This window comes from Eublepharis macularius, chromosome 4, assembly GCF_028583425.1.
Source record: "Eublepharis macularius isolate TG4126 chromosome 4, MPM_Emac_v1.0, whole genome shotgun sequence".
NCBI classification, from domain to species: Eukaryota; Metazoa; Chordata; class Lepidosauria; order Squamata; family Eublepharidae; genus Eublepharis; species Eublepharis macularius.
In genome coordinates, this window is record NC_072793.1 from 166,743,065 (window position 1) to 166,761,405 (window position 18,341).

General features: G+C 43.1%; 1 protein-coding gene across 1 annotated transcript; it reads right to left on the reverse strand.

Annotated features, from left to right (window-relative positions):
* Positions 1-829: 829 nt before the first annotated feature.
* On the reverse strand, positions 830-17,966 carry LOC129327769 (zinc finger protein 850-like). Its single transcript, XM_054976526.1, has 6 exons — positions 17,693-17,966; positions 17,179-17,310; positions 16,291-16,944; positions 8,512-9,815; positions 2,937-3,951; positions 830-2,466 (listed from the first exon to the last, which is right to left on the reverse strand). Exons 1-6 carry the CDS (start codon positions 17,964-17,966, stop codon positions 830-832), a joined length of 5,016 nt encoding a protein of 1,671 aa, XP_054832501.1.
* Positions 17,967-18,341: the final 375 nt, after the last annotated feature.

An 18,341-nucleotide genomic window follows, 5' to 3' on the forward strand; every position in this document is an offset into this window, starting at 1 on the left:
GTCCTGTGAGGTTTATGGATGATATCAAGTAGTTCTGGATGGTGAAAACCAAGAAGAGTTTCTAGAAGATCTCTCTAAACTGGGTAAGCAACTCCCTTTTGTGCCTCACAGCATGGTACTATGTTTGGCTCCCCTTCTTGGCAGAGAAAGAAAAGAGCCACTCTCCTCTATTAATGCTTTCCTCTCACAACCCTCAGAATGAAAAAGGATGGTCTCAGAATCAAAAACATTTATTTCGCTTTAAAAACAATGGGTCATTATTGAATTTTAAGAACATATCCTCTCTCAGTGACTAGCCATGAACAGGTACCCACCTCATATGTGTTCCACAGTAAAAAAAAAATAAAATACATGCAATGTGATAACACAGAACCGCAAGATGTGATGAAGAGGACCCATATTTCATACAGCAAATTCTTATTAAGAAGATAAAATAACCAACAGCATAGTTCAAAAACACGCTCTGTTGACTCAACAGAAGCCAAATCAGCAACTGTATCCAGATATCTCTGTCTCAAATATTCTGAGAGATCAAGTCCAAAAACACCAGCAAACTTCCTTGTACGGATTTCCCACTGAGGAGTCAGATGTGCTCTAGTTCTTTTCAGCTTTCAGTCAACTACTAGCATCACAATTTTTGTATCAGAGCGAGATTCAAGGTTGTGTCAACAGGCAATAGAGTACAGGACGAAGAGAGGAACTGAAGGAGAAGTACAGGGGAGAGTCTACTCCTGACTTGCTACAACTCACATAATCAAGAAAAGGGAACCAAGCAATCTACCCATATAGTATATATATGGCAAGTTCCCATAAATGAGTTCCCTCATAGTTACTCTTTGGTATGGATTTTCATATGAGACTTAAGGTGTGAACTCTGGCTAAAGCTTCTCCTGCACTCTGAGCATATATATGGCTTCTCTCCTGTGTGGATTCCTTGATGTCTTAAAAGGCTGGACCTGGCACTGAAACATTTCCCACAATCTGAGCATTCATGTGGCTTCTCTCCTGTGTGGGTTTGCTGATGTTTTGAAAGGCCAGAACTGGAACTAAAACATTTCCCACAATTTGAGCATTTATATGGCTTCTCTCCTGTGTGGGATCGTTTATGTATTGAAAGGCTGGAACTGGTACTAAAACATTTCCCACAATCTGAGCATATATATGGCTTCTCTCCTGTATGGGTTCGCTTATGTATTGAAAGGTTGGAACGGATACTAAAACGTTTCCCACAATCTGAGCATTTATACGGCTTCTCTCCTGTGTGGGATCGTTTATGCATTGAAAGAAAGGAACTGGAAATAAAACATTTCCCACAATCTGAGCATTTATACGGCTTCTCTCCTGTGTGGGATCGTTTATGCACTGAAAGGCTGGAACTGGTACTAAAACATTTCCCACAATCTGAGCATTTATATGGCTTCTGTCCTGTGTGGAATCGTTTATGCACTGAAAGGTTGTAACTGGCACTAAAACATTTCCCACAATCTGAGCATTGATATGGCTTCTCTCCTGTGTGGATTCCTTGATGTCTTGAAAGACCGGACCTGGTGATGAAACATTTCCCACAATCGGAACATTCATGTGGCTTTACTCCTGTGTGGGTGTGTTGATGTCTTGAAAGGCTAGAACTGGTACTAAAACATTTCCCACAATCTGAGCATGTATGTGGCTTCTCTCCTGTGTGGGATCGCTTATGAATTGAAAGGTTGGAACTGGTACTAAAACATTTCCCACAATCTGAGCATTGATATGGCTTCTCTCCTGTATGGGTTCGTCGATGTTTTGAAAGGATGGAACTACTAATAAAACATTTCCCACATTCTGCACATTTATATGGCTTCTTGCCTGTGTGGGATCGCTTATGCACTGAAAGATTGTGACTGGCACTAAAACATTTCCCACAATCTGAGCATTTATACGGCTTCTCTCCTGTGTGGGATCGCTTATGCACTGAAAGGCTGTAACTGGCACTAAAATATTTCCCACAATCCGAGCATTTATATGGTTTCTTTCCTGTGTCGGATCGCATATGTGTTGAAAGCTTGGAACTAGTAACAGAACATTTCCCACATTGTGACCATTTATATGGCCTGTCTCCTGTGTGCAATTGTTCGTGCCTTGAAAGAGAGGAACTAAATTTTCTTCCACAGTCTGAGCATGTGTAAATTTTCTTCTTTCTCTGGTCAGGCACGCCCTTAAGCAAGTCAGAACTCTGCCTCACGTCCTCGCCATATTCTCGGTCCTGTGTTTCTCTCAAAGAGGAGGCTGCTTCACTTAAACCTTGGTCAGCTTCTCTTCTCACTGGACTGAGTTGTGCACTACTTTCCTGGTGACTTGCTTTTTGTGTCTCAGGTTCCAGGAAATTAATCCATTTTCCACCGATGGAGGGTCCAGTGAGATCCCTTTGTTCAGATTGACCCCACAGAACAATCTCCTTCTCACCCTCACTTGCTTGTCCAACATCTCCTGGGGAGAAAAAAGAATAGTAATTTATCATCAATTTCTCGTATGGCGGGAACCAGACACCACCTGTACTTTACCACGTATAATTTCAATTGCAAAACTTCAACTGCTGCCTTGTGACGAACTTCTCCCCAAATATAGCTATACTATGGATTTATCTCAGCCATACATGAAGTATAACCCACCAGGGGCTCCATAGATCTCCAGTTTGCACCATGGAGTGTTCCTCAGTCACTTGTCCATTTGCAATCTGCATTCCTCAGGGCTTCATATATATCCTAGCATGTGGGTCATCAGATATGTAGTCTTATCTTCTATATAACAATATTACAATATGGTCCTTCTGATATTGTTAATCAATTCCCTAATTATCTTCAACTTTAAAGGAATCTTTTGTTCTCCAGTCACGGAACAACAAAGACTGTTATTTAATTCCAGATACTGCCCATCAGCTAAGGCACATGGATACTTACCCAGCCAACTAGCTCCTTCATCAGTCCCTTGCTTGATCTCCCCACTCAAGTTATCTGCTCTACAAGAATCTTTACCCAACCAGCCAGTTTCTGCACTGGTCTCCTGCCTGATTTCCACATTCAGGGTTTCTTTTGTGCACATATCTTTACTCAGCCAGCCAGTTTCTTCATCAGTCACTTGCTCGATTTCCACACTCAGGGCGTCTGTGGTGCAGAAATCTTTACCCATCCAGTTGGTTTTTCCATCAGTCTCTTCCCAGACACACACATTCAGTGTGTCTTCTGCACATGAATGCTGACCTAGCCAGATGGCTTCTCCATCACTCTCCTGCCTGATTTCCACATTCTGGGTATCTTCTGTATATGAATATTTACCCAGCCAGTCAATTTCTCCATCAGTCTCTTGCTTGACTTCCACACTTAAGTTTTCTGATCGACAAGAATCTTCACCCAACCAGCCAGTTTCTCTATTGGTCTCTTGCCTGACTTCCACATTCGGGGTGTCTCTTGTGCACAAATCTATACCCAGCCAGCCAGCTTCTCCATTGCTCTCGTCTTGCCCGACTTGCAAATTCACCATGTCTGCTGTGCATGAATCTATACCTAGCCAGCTTGCTTCTCCATCGCTATCTTGCTTCGCTTTCAAATTCAGGGTGTCTGCTGTGCATGAAACTTTACCCAGCCAGCTTGCTTCTCCGTCACTATCTTGCTTGGCTTGCAAATTCTGAGTGTGTGCTGCACATGAATCTTTCCCCAACCATCCAATGTCTCCATCAGACCCTTGCTTGACTTGCATTGTCAGGGTGTTTGCTGTGTATAAATGTTCATTCAGCCCACCAGGTTCTCGAACTGTCTCTTCCTTGACTTCCACATTCAGAATGGTTTCTGTGCATAACTGTTTACCCTGAGATCTTGCTTCTCCAGAGGTCCCTTCCTGAGCCTCCATCTTCAGGGTGTCCGACGATGCATTCACTTTTGATGCAGGGAATGTTAAGAGGCACCTTCTCCGACCATCCTGACATTTAAAACAGAAGTACATGTCTTAACTCAGAACATCTTACAAGAAGAGTTTAGTAAAACAGACACAGCTATACCATATGGTATAATCCTACTCAGTTAGTTTGTCTCCAGGCACTCAGTGACTTCTCAGCCTCACTGTTTCTGGGCTGTAGGAGGGAGTCCATCTCTGATATTAAATTAAGGTCAATGCACAAGGGAGTAGCCCAGTTCTCATAGGAGCTCCTATTAAGCATCTTCCTCCAAGAAAAATTCAAACTCTCCAACGACAACTTAGATTGCCCCCGATGAGAGTTCAAAACATTGGCCCCAATGAGAGTTTAAAACATTGGCCCCAATGAGAGCATAGTTTCAACTATTTCTCCAGTCACAGAATCCCAAATTCCTAAAAGGTGGCTTGATGACAAAATGGATCAAAAATGCAGTTTAAAGTAGTATAAAGTTTTTTAAAAAATTATTTCATTTATACCCTGCCTTTCTCCCCAGTGGGGACACAAAGCAGCTTACAACATTCTCCTCTCCTCCGTTTTTCCTTACAACCAACCCTGAAAGGTAGGTTAGGCTGACAGAGTGTGACTGGCCCAAGTTTACCCAACCAGTTTCCATGGCAGAGTGGGGAATCAAACTTGGGTGGCCTAGATCCTAGCCCATCAGTCTAGGCATCCTGGAATCACCAGACAATTCCTCTATCGCTTAAGGTCAGACAAGAATGAATGGTACGCCCCCCCCCTCTCCAGTTTGGATCCTTCCCTTGCCGCTTTGGACATCTGCAACGCAGGATCAGGCAACGAACCGCAACTCTCTGCCTTGCTTCTTTAGTCTGCGCCCTCTCTGCTCCAGCTTTTCTGCCCTCTGCTCCAGCTCCTTTCCCTTTCCAAGTCCTACTCAGACATAACCTTCATCCCATGTCTCCTCCAAATATATGCCTCCTCATCCCCCTGCCCCAGGCAAACTGTACACTCACAGCAAGCAAGCAAGCAAGAGGCAGCTTCAGGGATCAGATGTAAGGTGACACATCTAACTTAAAAAGAATTGTTTGATGATTTGCTTGTTGGTGGCTTACTCCATAAAATATTGTTGTGAGTTTACTTTTATGCAAGGCCTGCAATGAACCAAGGTGCCAACTCTGTCCTTATAGTCACTTGAACAATATATTCACTGCTGTGCCTAAGAATACTAGTTATACCCTCTCCGGTTCATTCACATACTCATCTTCCAGTGTTAGATGTGCCACCATGTATCAGCAATGCCCTTCCACTCTCTATGCTGGAGAAACAGGTCATTGTCTTCATGAAAGAATTGGATATCAGAAAAACAACAAGGTTCAAAAACCAGTGGGAGAACATTTTAATCTTCCAGGATATTTCCATTGCTGACCTAAAAGTTGCAGTTCTCAAGCAGAGAAACATCAGAGGAAAATTACAAGACAAGTTTGTTGAAACTTGAGTTCATTTGCAAATTTGGAACAATGCCCCCCCCAGCTTATGGACCCCCCTCCCTTGCTTAATAGGGACATCGGAGTCCTCTCTCACTACAGATGCTGATTTCCTCCTTTTCACAGATTGTTACAGTATTATTATACCTTTCATACTTTAAATATCTGGATGGATATAAACCCTAAATAGGTCCGTTTCTAAATGAATCTGAAAAAGGGAGGTTGACCCTGAAAAGCTTATGCCCTGGAAATCTTGTTGGTCTTTAAGGTCCTACTGGTCTTGAATCTTGCTCTTCTATTACAGACCAACAAGGCTACCCACCTGAAACTACGTTTATACATTTATTCTTAGCACTGTTAATAACCTCAGTAATGTCCTAGTACTTCCACTTTCAGAGGCAGTTATCTGTGCATGCCAGACGTTGGAGTAAAACAACATGGAAGGGCCAATTGTAGTCATTGGGGATTGCTAGGAACAATGTTTGCTATGAGTGCAATTCTATACAGTTCTACTAAGGATCTTACTCAGATCTATTGGGGCTCATTGCCAGGAAAGTATTCATGGTAAACCAGCCAAGAGGATACACAGGCAGATTACACAGAAGAATTTCCATGTGCTTAGATTGGTCCTTCTATCAGAACATGTAACCGGAAGGATCCAACCACAGTGGAAATGGAGAGAGACAAACTTGTGCTTTTAGGATTTCCCTTTGCATCTTAAATAGTTCCTCCCATGCACAGATCTTCTTATGAACCCCTATACCTGCCCCCTCCTTTCTCTACAGGAATCCCCACCCCTGAGGCACTCACCTGTTCCTGAAAACCAGCCCAGGCCTGCAAAATAAGGCAACAACCATCATCTCCCAGAGAAGAAGAAACAGGTGGACTGAGAAGGCCACTCCCTTTAATGGGCTGCTGGAACCTCAGGCTCAGTGCGTTTAACCCTTTCCAGCCTGACCCAGAAAAAGGGAAGAAGGAGGAGGAGCTCCTCTGAGCAGGAGAGTTGGGTTCCTGCCATGACCCCCCCCCCCTATCTTGCAAGTGACAGGCAGGAGTTCAGCACATGCAGCCTTTTCATTCGCTGCATTTCTCTAGCTAAATTTCCACCTGCCATGATGCAAAGCACAGAGATTGGCCAGGTGGGCATCAGACTGGGCTGAAGGCCTCATGCAGCACAGCTTAACTGAGGCCCCCCACCGCACCCCCATATGCTTCTTGGAGACTGAGGATTCCACAGGGAGTGGAGGTCTTGCATGTCCCCAGAGAACTCTCTTGCCCTCATTTTTCCTTCTCTCCTGAGGTGAGTTATGATAGTGAAATGAGTCTGGCAGGTTGGGCTAGGAACGGGGTTGCCAACTGACTGGGGATGAATACAGCATCACTTGCTCTGCTCCATTTGCTACAGCGTGATGTAAAGAAATGAGGAGGTGCAGCTCTTTATGCCAGAGACATCCCTCTTCTCGTTCCCATGGCTGCCCCTCTGGAATTCTCAGACACTAATGTAGTTGCATAGGAGTCACAGGAGCAGGGGCTAGTTGGAAACTTGGCAACCTTCACCTCGTCTCAAATCACCCCAGGCAACAATGATGCACAGGCCAAGGGGCCCTGGCCAAAAGTGCTACCTTAAGCTGAATTTGATACACTTTTGATATTTTAAAAGGTTCTAATGCTTTGATGTTTTCTGCCTTGGGGACCCTCTTTTGGGTGGAAGATAAAAAGTTTTGAATAAACATTTGCTATTTCATTTTCCTTTCTATCTTGCTTTCTGTCTCTCCATTGGCTAGCATTGTTTCAGCGCTCTATCCAATTTCTGCTTGTTTTCATTTGCATGATTGCATTGTTTATTGAAAGTCCCAACTGTTGATGATATTTGTCTTACAGTGTGCAATCTGCCTTGATTATTAATGAGAAAGGCAGAGTATAAATAATGCGACGTACTGACTATTCCAGCATCATTGCTGAGGACTGCAAGTGATGGTTCATATCAGCATAGAAAAGTGTCAGCCATGGGCCAGGGCGAAGTAAAAATGTGTGGGAACTTTGGAGAATATTTGTATATGCAGTTTGCAGTTTGATTTGGCATTTTCCCATTATATAACAAAACCATTGTTCTAAAAAGGTGAACATTCATTTAACTTCCAATGGAGAGACAGAAAGCAAGACAGAAAGGCTAGTTTTTTCTGTTATGCACACCCCATTTTAACACTATATGGTTCTTTGCTTTTACATTTTTTATATTTCTGCAGACCTTGGTTTCCTCTAGGCTTGTAGACAAATACCCTCATCAGTACCCAGACCCCACTGCTTAGATTTTTTGATCCATACTCTGAGATCATGGTTCAGAATTGAATATAATGGAGTCCAATCTGACAGAGACCGAAAGGGGGAAATATTTTAGAGTTGTAGCGGAAAACATCCACTCAGTATGAGGCAGCAGAAAAAAACATTTTATTACATGGTAATGATTATTAGGAAAGAAGGAACCTTTATTTATAGACAGTATGTCTCAGGAAAAACAGCAGCAAAAACCAAACATACACTCAACTTTTAAAATATTTAACTTTTTAAAAAGATGGTCAGCATCTACCCTCAGTCCACCCCCCTGGCCCCCAATTTGTGCTCCATTCCAAACAGCATCCAGTGCAACAAACCAGAACCACATAATGTTAGTGAAGACTCATCATCCATTAGTGACATAAAAATTAACAGTTTTCTTCAAAATGCTCTGGAAGTGCAGGCCCCTTTTTAAAAAGCATCAATAAAAGATGGATTCAGATAGAACCTAATTCATCTATCATGACCAGATTCCTCAATGACCAACATTCTGAGTGTTCCATCCCAATAAAGACACCAGTAGTTTCTCTTGTATGGATTTCTCCAAAGAAAAGTAAGGTGTGAGTGACGTTATTCCTATTGCTTAGTTTTTCACTAGAGACAAGCTCAAGCTGGCAAAAACAGAAGCAAGGGGGGGACTGGGTGAGAGGCACAGTTGTAGACAACTTGCTACAAAGGCCTCACGCATGACTAGCAGATGAAATCTAGAAGCTGGAACTGGACAATCCTACTCAAATTCCAATTATCTTTCAGATTGCCATACATAACAATCTCTCATGGTTTCCCCACGCTCTGAGCATTTCTCTCTCCTGTGTGTGATCGTTTGTGTCTGGAAAGACAGTAACGGTAAGTAAATTTTTTCCCACACTCTGAGCATGCATATGGTTTCTCTCCTGTGTGGATTCTTTTATGAATTAAAAGGTTGGAATTCGTACTAAAACTTTTCCCACACTCTGAGCATTTATACAGTTTCTCTCCTGTGTGCGATCGCTTATGTCTTGAAAGATAGTAGCTATAGGTAAAACTTTTCCCACACACTGAACATTTATATGGTTTCTCTCCAGTGTGGATTCGTTTATGAACTGAAAGATTGGAATTGGTACTAAAACTTTTCCCACACTCTGAGCATTTATATGGCTTCTCTCCTGTGTGGATTTGTTTATGAACTGAAAGATTGGAATTGGTACTAAAACTTTTCCCACACTCTGAGCATTTATATGGTTTCTCTCCTGTGTGCGAACGTTTGTGTCTTGAAAGCAAGGAACTAAAAGTAAAACTTTCCCCGCACTCTGAGCACATATACGGTTTGTCTCCTGTGTGGTTTTGTTTATTATGAGCTGAAAGATGGGAATGGGTAGCAAAAGCTTTCCCACACACTGAACATTTATACAGTTTCTCTCCTGTGTGTGATCGCTTATGTCTTGAAAGATAGTAGCTATAGATAAAACTTTTCCCACACACTGAACATTTATATGGTTTCTCTCCGGTGTGGATTCGTTTATGATTTAAAAGGTTGGAATTGGAAACAAAACTTTTCCCACACTCTGCACATTTGTATGGCTTCTCTCCTGTGTGGATTTGTTTATGAACTGAAAGATTGGAATTGGTACTAAAACTTTTCCCACACTCTGAGCATTTATATGGTTTCTCTCCTGTGTGCGAACGTTTGTGTCTTGAAAGCCAGGAACTAAAAGTAAAACTTTCCCCGCACTCTGAGCACATATACGGTTTGTCTCCTGCGTGGTTTTGTTTATTATGAGCTGAAAGATGGGAATGGGTAGCAAAAGCTTTCCCACACACTGAACATTTACACAGTTTCTCTCCTGTGTGTGATCGCTTATGTCTTGAAAGACAGTAGCTATAGGTAAAACTTTTCCCACACACTGAACATTTATATGGTTTCTCTCCGGTGTGGATTCGTTTATGATTTAAAAGGTTGGAATTGGAAACAAAACTTTTCCCACACACTGCACATTTGTATGGCTTCTCTCCTGTGTGGATTTGTCTATGAACTGAAAGACTGGAATTGGTACTAAAACTTTTCCCACACTCTGAGCATTTATATGGCTTCTGTCCTTTGTGGACTCGTTGGTGTTTTGAAAGGTTGGAACTGGTTGTAAAACATCTCCCACACTCTGAGCATAAGTACATTTTCTTTTTTTGCTGGGATAGCTGATTCTTGAGGAGGTCCGAACTCTGCCCAAGTCTTTCAACACATTCTCTATCCCCCATTTCTCTCCCACAGGAGGTTGCTACAGTTAACTTTTGGTCACCTAGGAGAGAATCTCTTCTCACTGGATCGAGTTGTGCACAGCTTTTAAGATCCTCCTGGATTGTACATGGTTCTATCTCAGCTGCGTGAAAAGTCATCTCTCCTTCTCCATGTAGTGATGCCCCAATTTGACTGTTTTGCTCAGGCCTTCTCAAGTGAAGATTGTCCCACTCGCCCTCTTCACTCACTGGCCCACCACCTGCTTCGGGCAAAAAAAAAAAACTGTGACCTAAAGCACTGTAACAACAACAACAATCCAGTCTAGTTGTTGGGAGAAGACACCCGGGGGGGGGGTGAAGGGAGTGTCCTGTAGCCATGGGCACTCCAGTCTCATCCCTTTAAACCCTGACAGGCAGCTCTGACGGCCAAACACAGACCTCCTGCATTGCTCAATGGGACCTGTGCTGTGGGCTCCCAGGCTGGGTTTCACTTTCAGCGAGCAGTGGAGTGGGACAGAGCTCTTGCTTGCCACTTGCTAGCCTTTGGGGAGAGAGACTGAGAGTATTTTCCCTATATGTAGTTTTTCCCTATATGTAGTAAACATTTATTCTAAAAGCTGAACACGTGTCTCTGATTCTTTATCTGCTGTGCAAACAATTTCTACTCTGCAACAATATTTATCCAACACACTACCATCCCCCAATCTTCCTTAAGCAGTCCTTATAGTCCCTCCAAGATGAGTAGCCATGTTAGACAGTCTGAGCAGTAGAAAAGAGCAAGAGGCCAGTAGCACCTATAAGACTAACAAAATTTAGGGTAGGGTATGAGCTTTCATCAGTCACAGCTCACTTCTTCACATGGTGAGATATGACTGATGAAAGCTCATCATACCCTACCCCAAATTCTGTTTTGTTAGTCTTATAGGTGCTACTGGACTCTTGCTCTTTTCTACTTATAGTCCCATGTCATTCAAAGGCCTGACAGCCTCCAAAACCAGTTTCCTGCTACTGGTTTGTTTGTATATTTATAGTCTACCTTTCTCATTGAGACTCAAGGCGGATTACATAATTTGTAGTGTACACAGTTATTTGGAAAAGGCTTATTGTTCGTTTGAATATGTTTGGCAGCCCCTCCTCCAAGAGTCTTTATAACTCAAATTCAACTCACATTGGTTTTGCTGGAACCTATGTTCCTTTCTGCTTTCCCCATTTAGGGAAACCTACTTTTTAAAAGAAGCCATTTTGTTTCTATGGCTTCCTTGTCTTGGGTTGTTATGCAGCCGTTCTTTAAGATCTGGGGGTTACTTTTCCTGATTAACACGCAGCTTCATAGGACTGGGGTCTCTCTTCCCACTCTGCACAACAACATCTCCATCTCTCATCAGGCGAGAGCTCCTGCACACCCCAGAGGATTCCTTGTGGTGCCGGGAATGATGTCATTCTAGGCACAACGAGAAAAGGAAGGCTCCCGTGCAGGAGTATTTTGCTTAAAATTGTCCGGTTTTGGATGAAGCTCCTCCCACGTGCTATGGTTCCAATCTGAATGTGGACCCATGGCACTTGGGGAAATAAGGTCCCTGCAATTTCTGTCTGGTTAGAGCACAGGTCCCTAACTTTTTGAGCCTGCTGTCACATTTGGAATTCTGACAGTGTAGTGGGAGCAGCAACAAAATGGCTGCCACAAATTAACTGCTGCAGGAGATGGAGCTAGTCACAAAATGGCTGCTACAGCTTATCTTCAGTCACACAGTGAAGATCTTTGTGCTGTGGAAGCAACATTTTAAAAAATCTGCACAGCCAATCAGTACTTCAATGGCCAATCAGAAACCATGCAATAGACACATAAGGATATCTGCCATCTCTAGAGACGTCCAACTTTCAAGCATTCTACTCTTTTGCCCCCCAGAAGGAGAAACTGCAAAGTTTCCCCTTTACTCCCAGGTAGTACCTATCATCCCATCCTTGCAGGACATGAATCTTTACCTTTCAAGCTGGCCTCTCCATCTCCCTTTTCCTTGGCTATGGTCTTCAAAGAACCTGAAGGAATCATATCTGGGACAAGAGAATCAAGAGATTTCTCTTGCGTCATCCCTGGTACCTAAAAGAGAAACACGTTAACTCAGGCGATCTTGCCGAGCTGCAAAAAGCCACAGATTCCATATTCCCAGTGATGAAGACTGGTGGGGGACAGTGCCATCAAGTCACAGATGACTTGGGGTTACCCTGCAGGGTTTTCAAGGTAAGGGGTAAACAAAAGGGACTTGCCATAGCCTGCCTCAAGTACTATCGGGGCCAACCCTGCTGAGCTTCAGAGATCTGATCAGATCAGGGCTAGCCTGGTCCATCCAGATGAGGGCCCAGTGAAGTTTGCTACTACAGAAAGCAATACACCAATCTCCGCAGCCTCATTCCAATAAGTTGCCCCTCTACAGCTGAAAGGGCAGGAAAGGAAGTTGATTCCAGAGCAACTGGTCTGGTCTAACCCAGCAGAACACAGAGATGACAACAGTGCAATAATTAGAGTGTTGCACTGGATTTCCGAGATCCAGTCCCATAGATCTACCATCGATGTTTGCTGGATGATTGTGGGCAAGTCACAGCATCTCAGTGGAACTCCCCATCCAGGACTGAGTGGAAAAGGGATAAGGGGGAAATGAAGTTTTAAGCTGCTCTGGGTCCCAATTTGGGAGAAAACCAGGGTATAAATATCAAATTAATTAATTAAAACATCCATAATTCTCCAGACAGGCACCAGTCCTTGTTTCCTGTACTCTGGGGACCATAACTCTCTCACCCCATCTCTGACCTGCTAGCCCTCAGTCAAATATGAAAAATCCCTACTGTTGGTTCAGTCTCTTGAAAAAGGAAGGGGAAATGCTGTGCAATGTTCTCCATCCCGCAGGTACAACTTGTTGGGGTCTCAGGAGCTTCTCCTCTGGTTGTTGGTTAGCATCATCTGCTACTGTGAAGGAGGCCTGCAAATCTCCTATAGAATCCCATAATAAAGGCTCTAACAGTTGTGATTTATTCTGCCCGGTTTGGGAAAACTCGACTGTGGTCAGATACTCTTGCAATGGGATCTCCCAGAGTGGTTGCACTTCCTCATTTGGACCTTGTATCAGTTGTCCTCCTCTGCAGATGCTCAAAAGATCAAACCTGGGTTTGAAGAGTGTCTGTCCAACCTTCCTGGGACATCACCCCTGGCTCAGGTTCTGCTGAGTCAGGTGCCTCCATTTTTATTCTTTGGGCTGCAAATACAACCCCAGCATTGGTAAGTGCAAAATCATGTACACTGGGTAATAGTAATCTACTAGTCTAAGCCCAGGAGACTTAAGGGTACTCCTCACAGAAGCACTGTAATAATTATCACTTTAATGCAGACAGGCTCTTATAAAAATAAACGAAGCAGCCACAGCTGTTTATTCTGCATTGTGCAAAAGCTCAGGTAGGATGCAACTACCATTTAGCACTTGAAAACAAAAGCCAATTTTTTACACTTCAGAAGTTTGGCACTCACTCTGCAGAATGAAGCCAATGAGGCTCAAATCGGTCTCACCTTCTCTCATAACCTCAAACTCATCTCTGTATCCAGATCCAGTAAGAGGGCATTAAAATTAACTGTTCTTCCAGGATGCTTGGAAGGGTGCCCAAAATCAAATCAAAGCATAGGGTTGGAAGGGACCTCTAGGGTCATCTAGTCCAACCCCTGCACAATGCAGGAAATTCACAACTACCTGACACAAAATGCAATTAACAAAAGAATTCCCTACTACAAGATGGGGGCACCTACCTATCAATAACTATTGGCCACAAAGGTTAAGAATAGAGCCTCCAGCTACTACTCAAGAGCAAACACTATAGACAGATAACAGAGGAAGGGACTGTTGCCTTCATGTAAACATCTGGCTTGCCATTCTTAGAAACACAAGACTTGTTAGATAGAATTGACTCCTTCTGAGGCACACTGTATACTCCTGTCTTGCTCTTAATCAGTATTCAATAGGTGGAAGGGAACTGGCTCTGATACAGAGCACAGATGAAACAGGGCTTCCTGCCTCTGGCTTTCCCTCCTTCCCTCCCAACCACGGGTCTCTTTATCAGCCCCTATACCTGTCTTCTGCATCCCTTCCCTGCATGCAGGACTCTCCTTCCTTCTTTGCACTCACCTGTTCCTGGAAACTCTTACCCTGCATTTCACCTGGGGCTAAAGCAAGGCCAGCCCACAAAAATGGCAAAGACAATCTCTCAGAGGAGGAGGAAACAGGTGGGCTGAGAAGGCCACTCCCATTTATGGGCTCCTAGAGAGGAGGGCTCTGGGCATTTAACCCTTTCCAGCCTTTCCCAGGAAGGTGAAGAAGAAGAACAATGATCACTTCTGAGGAAAAGAATTTGGTTACCTCCTTCTCACCCTGGAGACTCATTGCTTTTCCTTGCCATATGACGTGCAGAAGTTCAGTGTGAGGGGATTCTTACCAAGGTCTCAATGTGAGGAGACCCCATCCAGGACTCTGGTGTTAAATTAAACCAAGGCAGAAAACTGTTGGCAATATAGAAACAAAATTCATTAGAGAAACACTAGATAAACTGATGCACTTTGAACAAGTCAGCCAAAATGCATACCTAGCAGAGTAGTAGTTGTGGAGAGTGCCCTCAAGTCATAGCTGTCTTATGGCAACCCCTGGTAGTTTTTTATGGCAAGAAGTTTACAGAGCAGCAGTCTATGGGAGGGAGAACATGTCAGCCTTTTCCCATCTATACTGGCTCCCAGTTCTGCTTGGACAGCCCCTCCAACTGAGGTTGGACAGCCAGCAGACCAGGAAAGGGCCTTCTTGGTCATGGTACCCAAACTTTTTAACTTCTTCCCCAACAAGATTGGCCTGTCTCCTTCTGTCATTTTTTTTCCACGAGTGGTTGAAGACTTTTTTGTGTGTGTGGCATAACCTCAACTTTTATTGGTGTGCTGGCCACAGTAGTTTGGGGAACATGTGTGTTTGTGTAACTATACTTTGTTATTTTATTTATAAATTCATTTGAAATGTTATTTTAATGTTATAAATCATAGAATCATAGGGTTGGAAGGGACCTCCAACTTGGGTTGTTCCCCAGCTTCGGAACCCTATTTGAATGGAAAATCGGCATAATAAAATGTTTTAAATAATAATAAATAATGACACTTAAATCAGGTTTGTGGTTCCACTGTGACCAGGGGTTGCCAAGTGACTGTGGAAAAATCCCAGCCTTACTTGCTCTTTTGCAGTTGCTGTCGCTGAATGTAAAGAAATTATGAGGTAACACTTTTTTACCTCAAAGCTATCAACGTTCTCATCAGGTTTATACTACTGCCCCGCTGTAATTTTTAATTCCTCAAGTTAGAAACCTAAGCCCTAGCTAGGGCTCCACATTGGGAGATTTCTGGAAATTTGGGGTGGAGCCTGGGGAGGGACCACTGAGAGGTATAATGCCATAAAGGCCACCCTCAAAAGCAGCCATTTTCTCCAAGGGGACAGTGCTCTGTAATCTAGAGCTCACTTGTAATTCCGGGAGAACTCCAGGCCCCACTTGGAGACTTGGCTACACTACTTCTGGCTCAAATTGTCCCACACATCAATGGTAGGCAGTGCAAAGGGATCTCTAGCTAAGGAAAGAACCACTCTCATACATTAATGCTTTCACCTGACCACCCTAAGAAGGACAAAAACATGGCTTCAGAAATAAAATCTTTTATTTAGCTTTAAAAACAATGGGCCTTTATTCAATTTTAAGAACATTTCCCTCTCAGTGTCCAACCCTCAACTGGTACCCACCTCACTTGTGTTCCACAGTAAAAACCATGCAATGTGACAACCCAGAAATGCAAACTATGATGAAGAGGACCCATATTTCATACAGCAAATTCTTATTAAGAAGATAAAATAACATTTTTCCTGAAGATTCAGGTAACGCGCCAACAGAATAGTTCAAAAACACACTCTGATGACTCAACAGAAGCTAAATCAGTAACTGCATCCACGTATCTCTGTCTCAAATATCTTGAGGGATCAAGTCCAAAAACACCAGCAAACTTTCTTGTAAGAATTTCCCACTGAGGAGTCAGATGTGCTCTAGTTCTTTTCAGCTTTCAGTCAACTACTGGCATCACAATTTTTGTATCAGAGCAAGATTCAAGGTTGTGTCAACAGGTAATAGATTACAGGATGAAAAAAGGAACTGTGGGAGACGCACAGGGCAGAATCATGACTTGTTACAACTCAGATAATCAAAACAATGGATCCAAACAATCTACCCAAATAGCATACATATGGCAAATTCCCATAAACAAGTTCTCTTATAATTACTCTTTGGAATGGATTTTCATATGAGACTTAAGATGCGAACTCTGTCTAAAGCTTTCCCCACAATCTTGGCATTTATATGGCTTCTCTCCTGTGTGGATTCGTTGATGTTTTGAAAGGCCGGAACTGGTGCTGAAACATTTCCCACAATCTGAACATTTATGAGGCTTCTCCCCTGTGTGGGATCGCTTATGCATTGAAAGACTGTAACTGAAACTAAAACATTTCCCACAATCTGAGCATTTATACGGCTTCTCTCCTGTGTGGGATCGCTTATGCATTGAAAGACTGTAACTGAAACTAAAACATTTCCCACAATCTGAGCACTGATATGGCTTCTCTCCTGTGTGGGTTTGTACATGTTTTGAATGGCTGGAACTGATACTAAAACGTTTCCCACAATCTGAGCATATATATGGCTTCTCTCCTGTGTGGGATCGCTTATGCTCTGAAAGATTGTAACTGGTTCTAAAACATTTCCCACAATCTGAGCATTTATACGGCTTCTCTCCTGTGTGGTTTCGTCGATGTTTTGAAAGGCTGGAACTGACACCAAAACATTTCCCACAATCTGAGCATTTATATGGCTTCTCTCCTGTATGGGATTGCAAATGCGTTAAAAGCTTGTAACTAGTAACAAAACATTTCCCACATTGTGAGCATTTATATGGCTTCTCTCCTGTGTGCAATCGTTTGTGCCTTGTAAAAGAAGAAGTAAAATTTCTCCCACAGTCTAAGCATGTGTAAATTTTCTTCTTTCTCTGGATTGGCATGCTCTTGAGAAAGTCAGAACTCTGCCTCAAGTTCTCACCATATTCTCTGTCCTGTATTTCTCCCAAAGAGGAGGTTGCTTTGCTTAAACTTCGGTCAACTGCTCTTCTGAGTTGTGCACGACTTTTGAGTCCCAGCTAACTTGCTTTTTGTGTCTCAGCTTCCTGGAAATTCATCCATTTTCCACTGATAGATGCTTCAGTGTGATCACCTGGCTCAGATTGACCCCGTAGAACAATCTCCTTCTCGCCCTCATTTGCTTGTGCAACATCTCCTTGGGGAGAAAAAAGAACAGCAATTTGAATCATCTGTGTTTCATATGGAGGGAACCAGACACCCCCATGGAGTATTCCTCAGTCAATTTGTCAATTTGCAATCTGAATTTCTAAGGATTTCATACATCTTGGCAGGTGGTTAATCAGCCTCTCTGAGCCTCCATGATGGCAAGGCAGGATACAAATGTACCGAATGAATGAATGAATGAATGAATGAATGAATGAATGAATGAATGAATGAATGAATGAATGTGTAGCCTTGGTGTAACAATATTACAATAATGTCTTTTTGATATTGTCAATCTCCTCTCTAATTATTCTGCATTATCTTTCCTTTCTTCCCCATTCACTGTATATCAGCTAAACCACATGGATACTTACTCAACCAGCTGGCTTCTTCATCACTCTCTTGCTTGACCTCCACTCTCAGAGTGTCAGCTGCACATGAATGTTGACTGGGCCAGCCGGTTTCATCATTGGTTTCTTGCTTGACTTGAACATTCATGGTGTCTTCTGAACATGAAAGTTGATCCAGCCAGATGTCCTCTCCATTGCTCTCTTGCTTGACCTCCACTCTCAGGGTATCTGCTGCACATGAATCTTGACTGAGCCAGCCCGTTTCTCCATCGGTTTCTTGCTTGATTTGAACATTCATGGTGTCTGCTGAACATGAAAGTTGATCCAGCCAGATGTCCTCTCCATTGATCTCTTGCTTGACCTCCACTCTCAGGGTGACAGCTGCACATGAATCTTGACTGAGCTAGCCCGTTTCTTCATCGGTTTCTTGCTTGACTTCCACATTTGGGGTGTCTTCTGCACAAGAGTCTTTGCCCAGTCAGCTAGTTTCTCTGTTGGTCTCTTGCTTCATATCCACACTTGGGGTCTCTGATGTGCATGAATCTTTACCCAGCCGCCTGGTTTCTCCATTGCTTTCTTGCTTGTCTTCCATATTCAGGGTATTTGCTGCACAAGAGGAACTATCCTTTCAAGATCACATGAATTTGCCTTCAAACTCTCCATTGACAACTTG

What these genes read in the sequence shown, in the direction of transcription:
- LOC129327769 (XM_054976526.1), bottom strand. Translation starts at nt 17,966, where the DNA reads ATGAATGTTCAAATCAAGCAAGAAACCGATGGAGAAACGGGCTGGCTC. An exon ending in AGCTGAGACACAAAAAGCAA is followed by an intron (nt 16,945 to 17,178) that starts GTTAGCTGGGAC and finishes GATTGCACACAG; the next exon opens with GAGAGAAGCCATATAAATGC. An exon ending in TGAAGGAGCTAGTTGGCTGG is followed by an intron (nt 2,467 to 2,936) that starts GTAAGTATCCAT and finishes TTTTCTCCCCAG; the next exon opens with GAGATGTTGGACAAGCAAGT.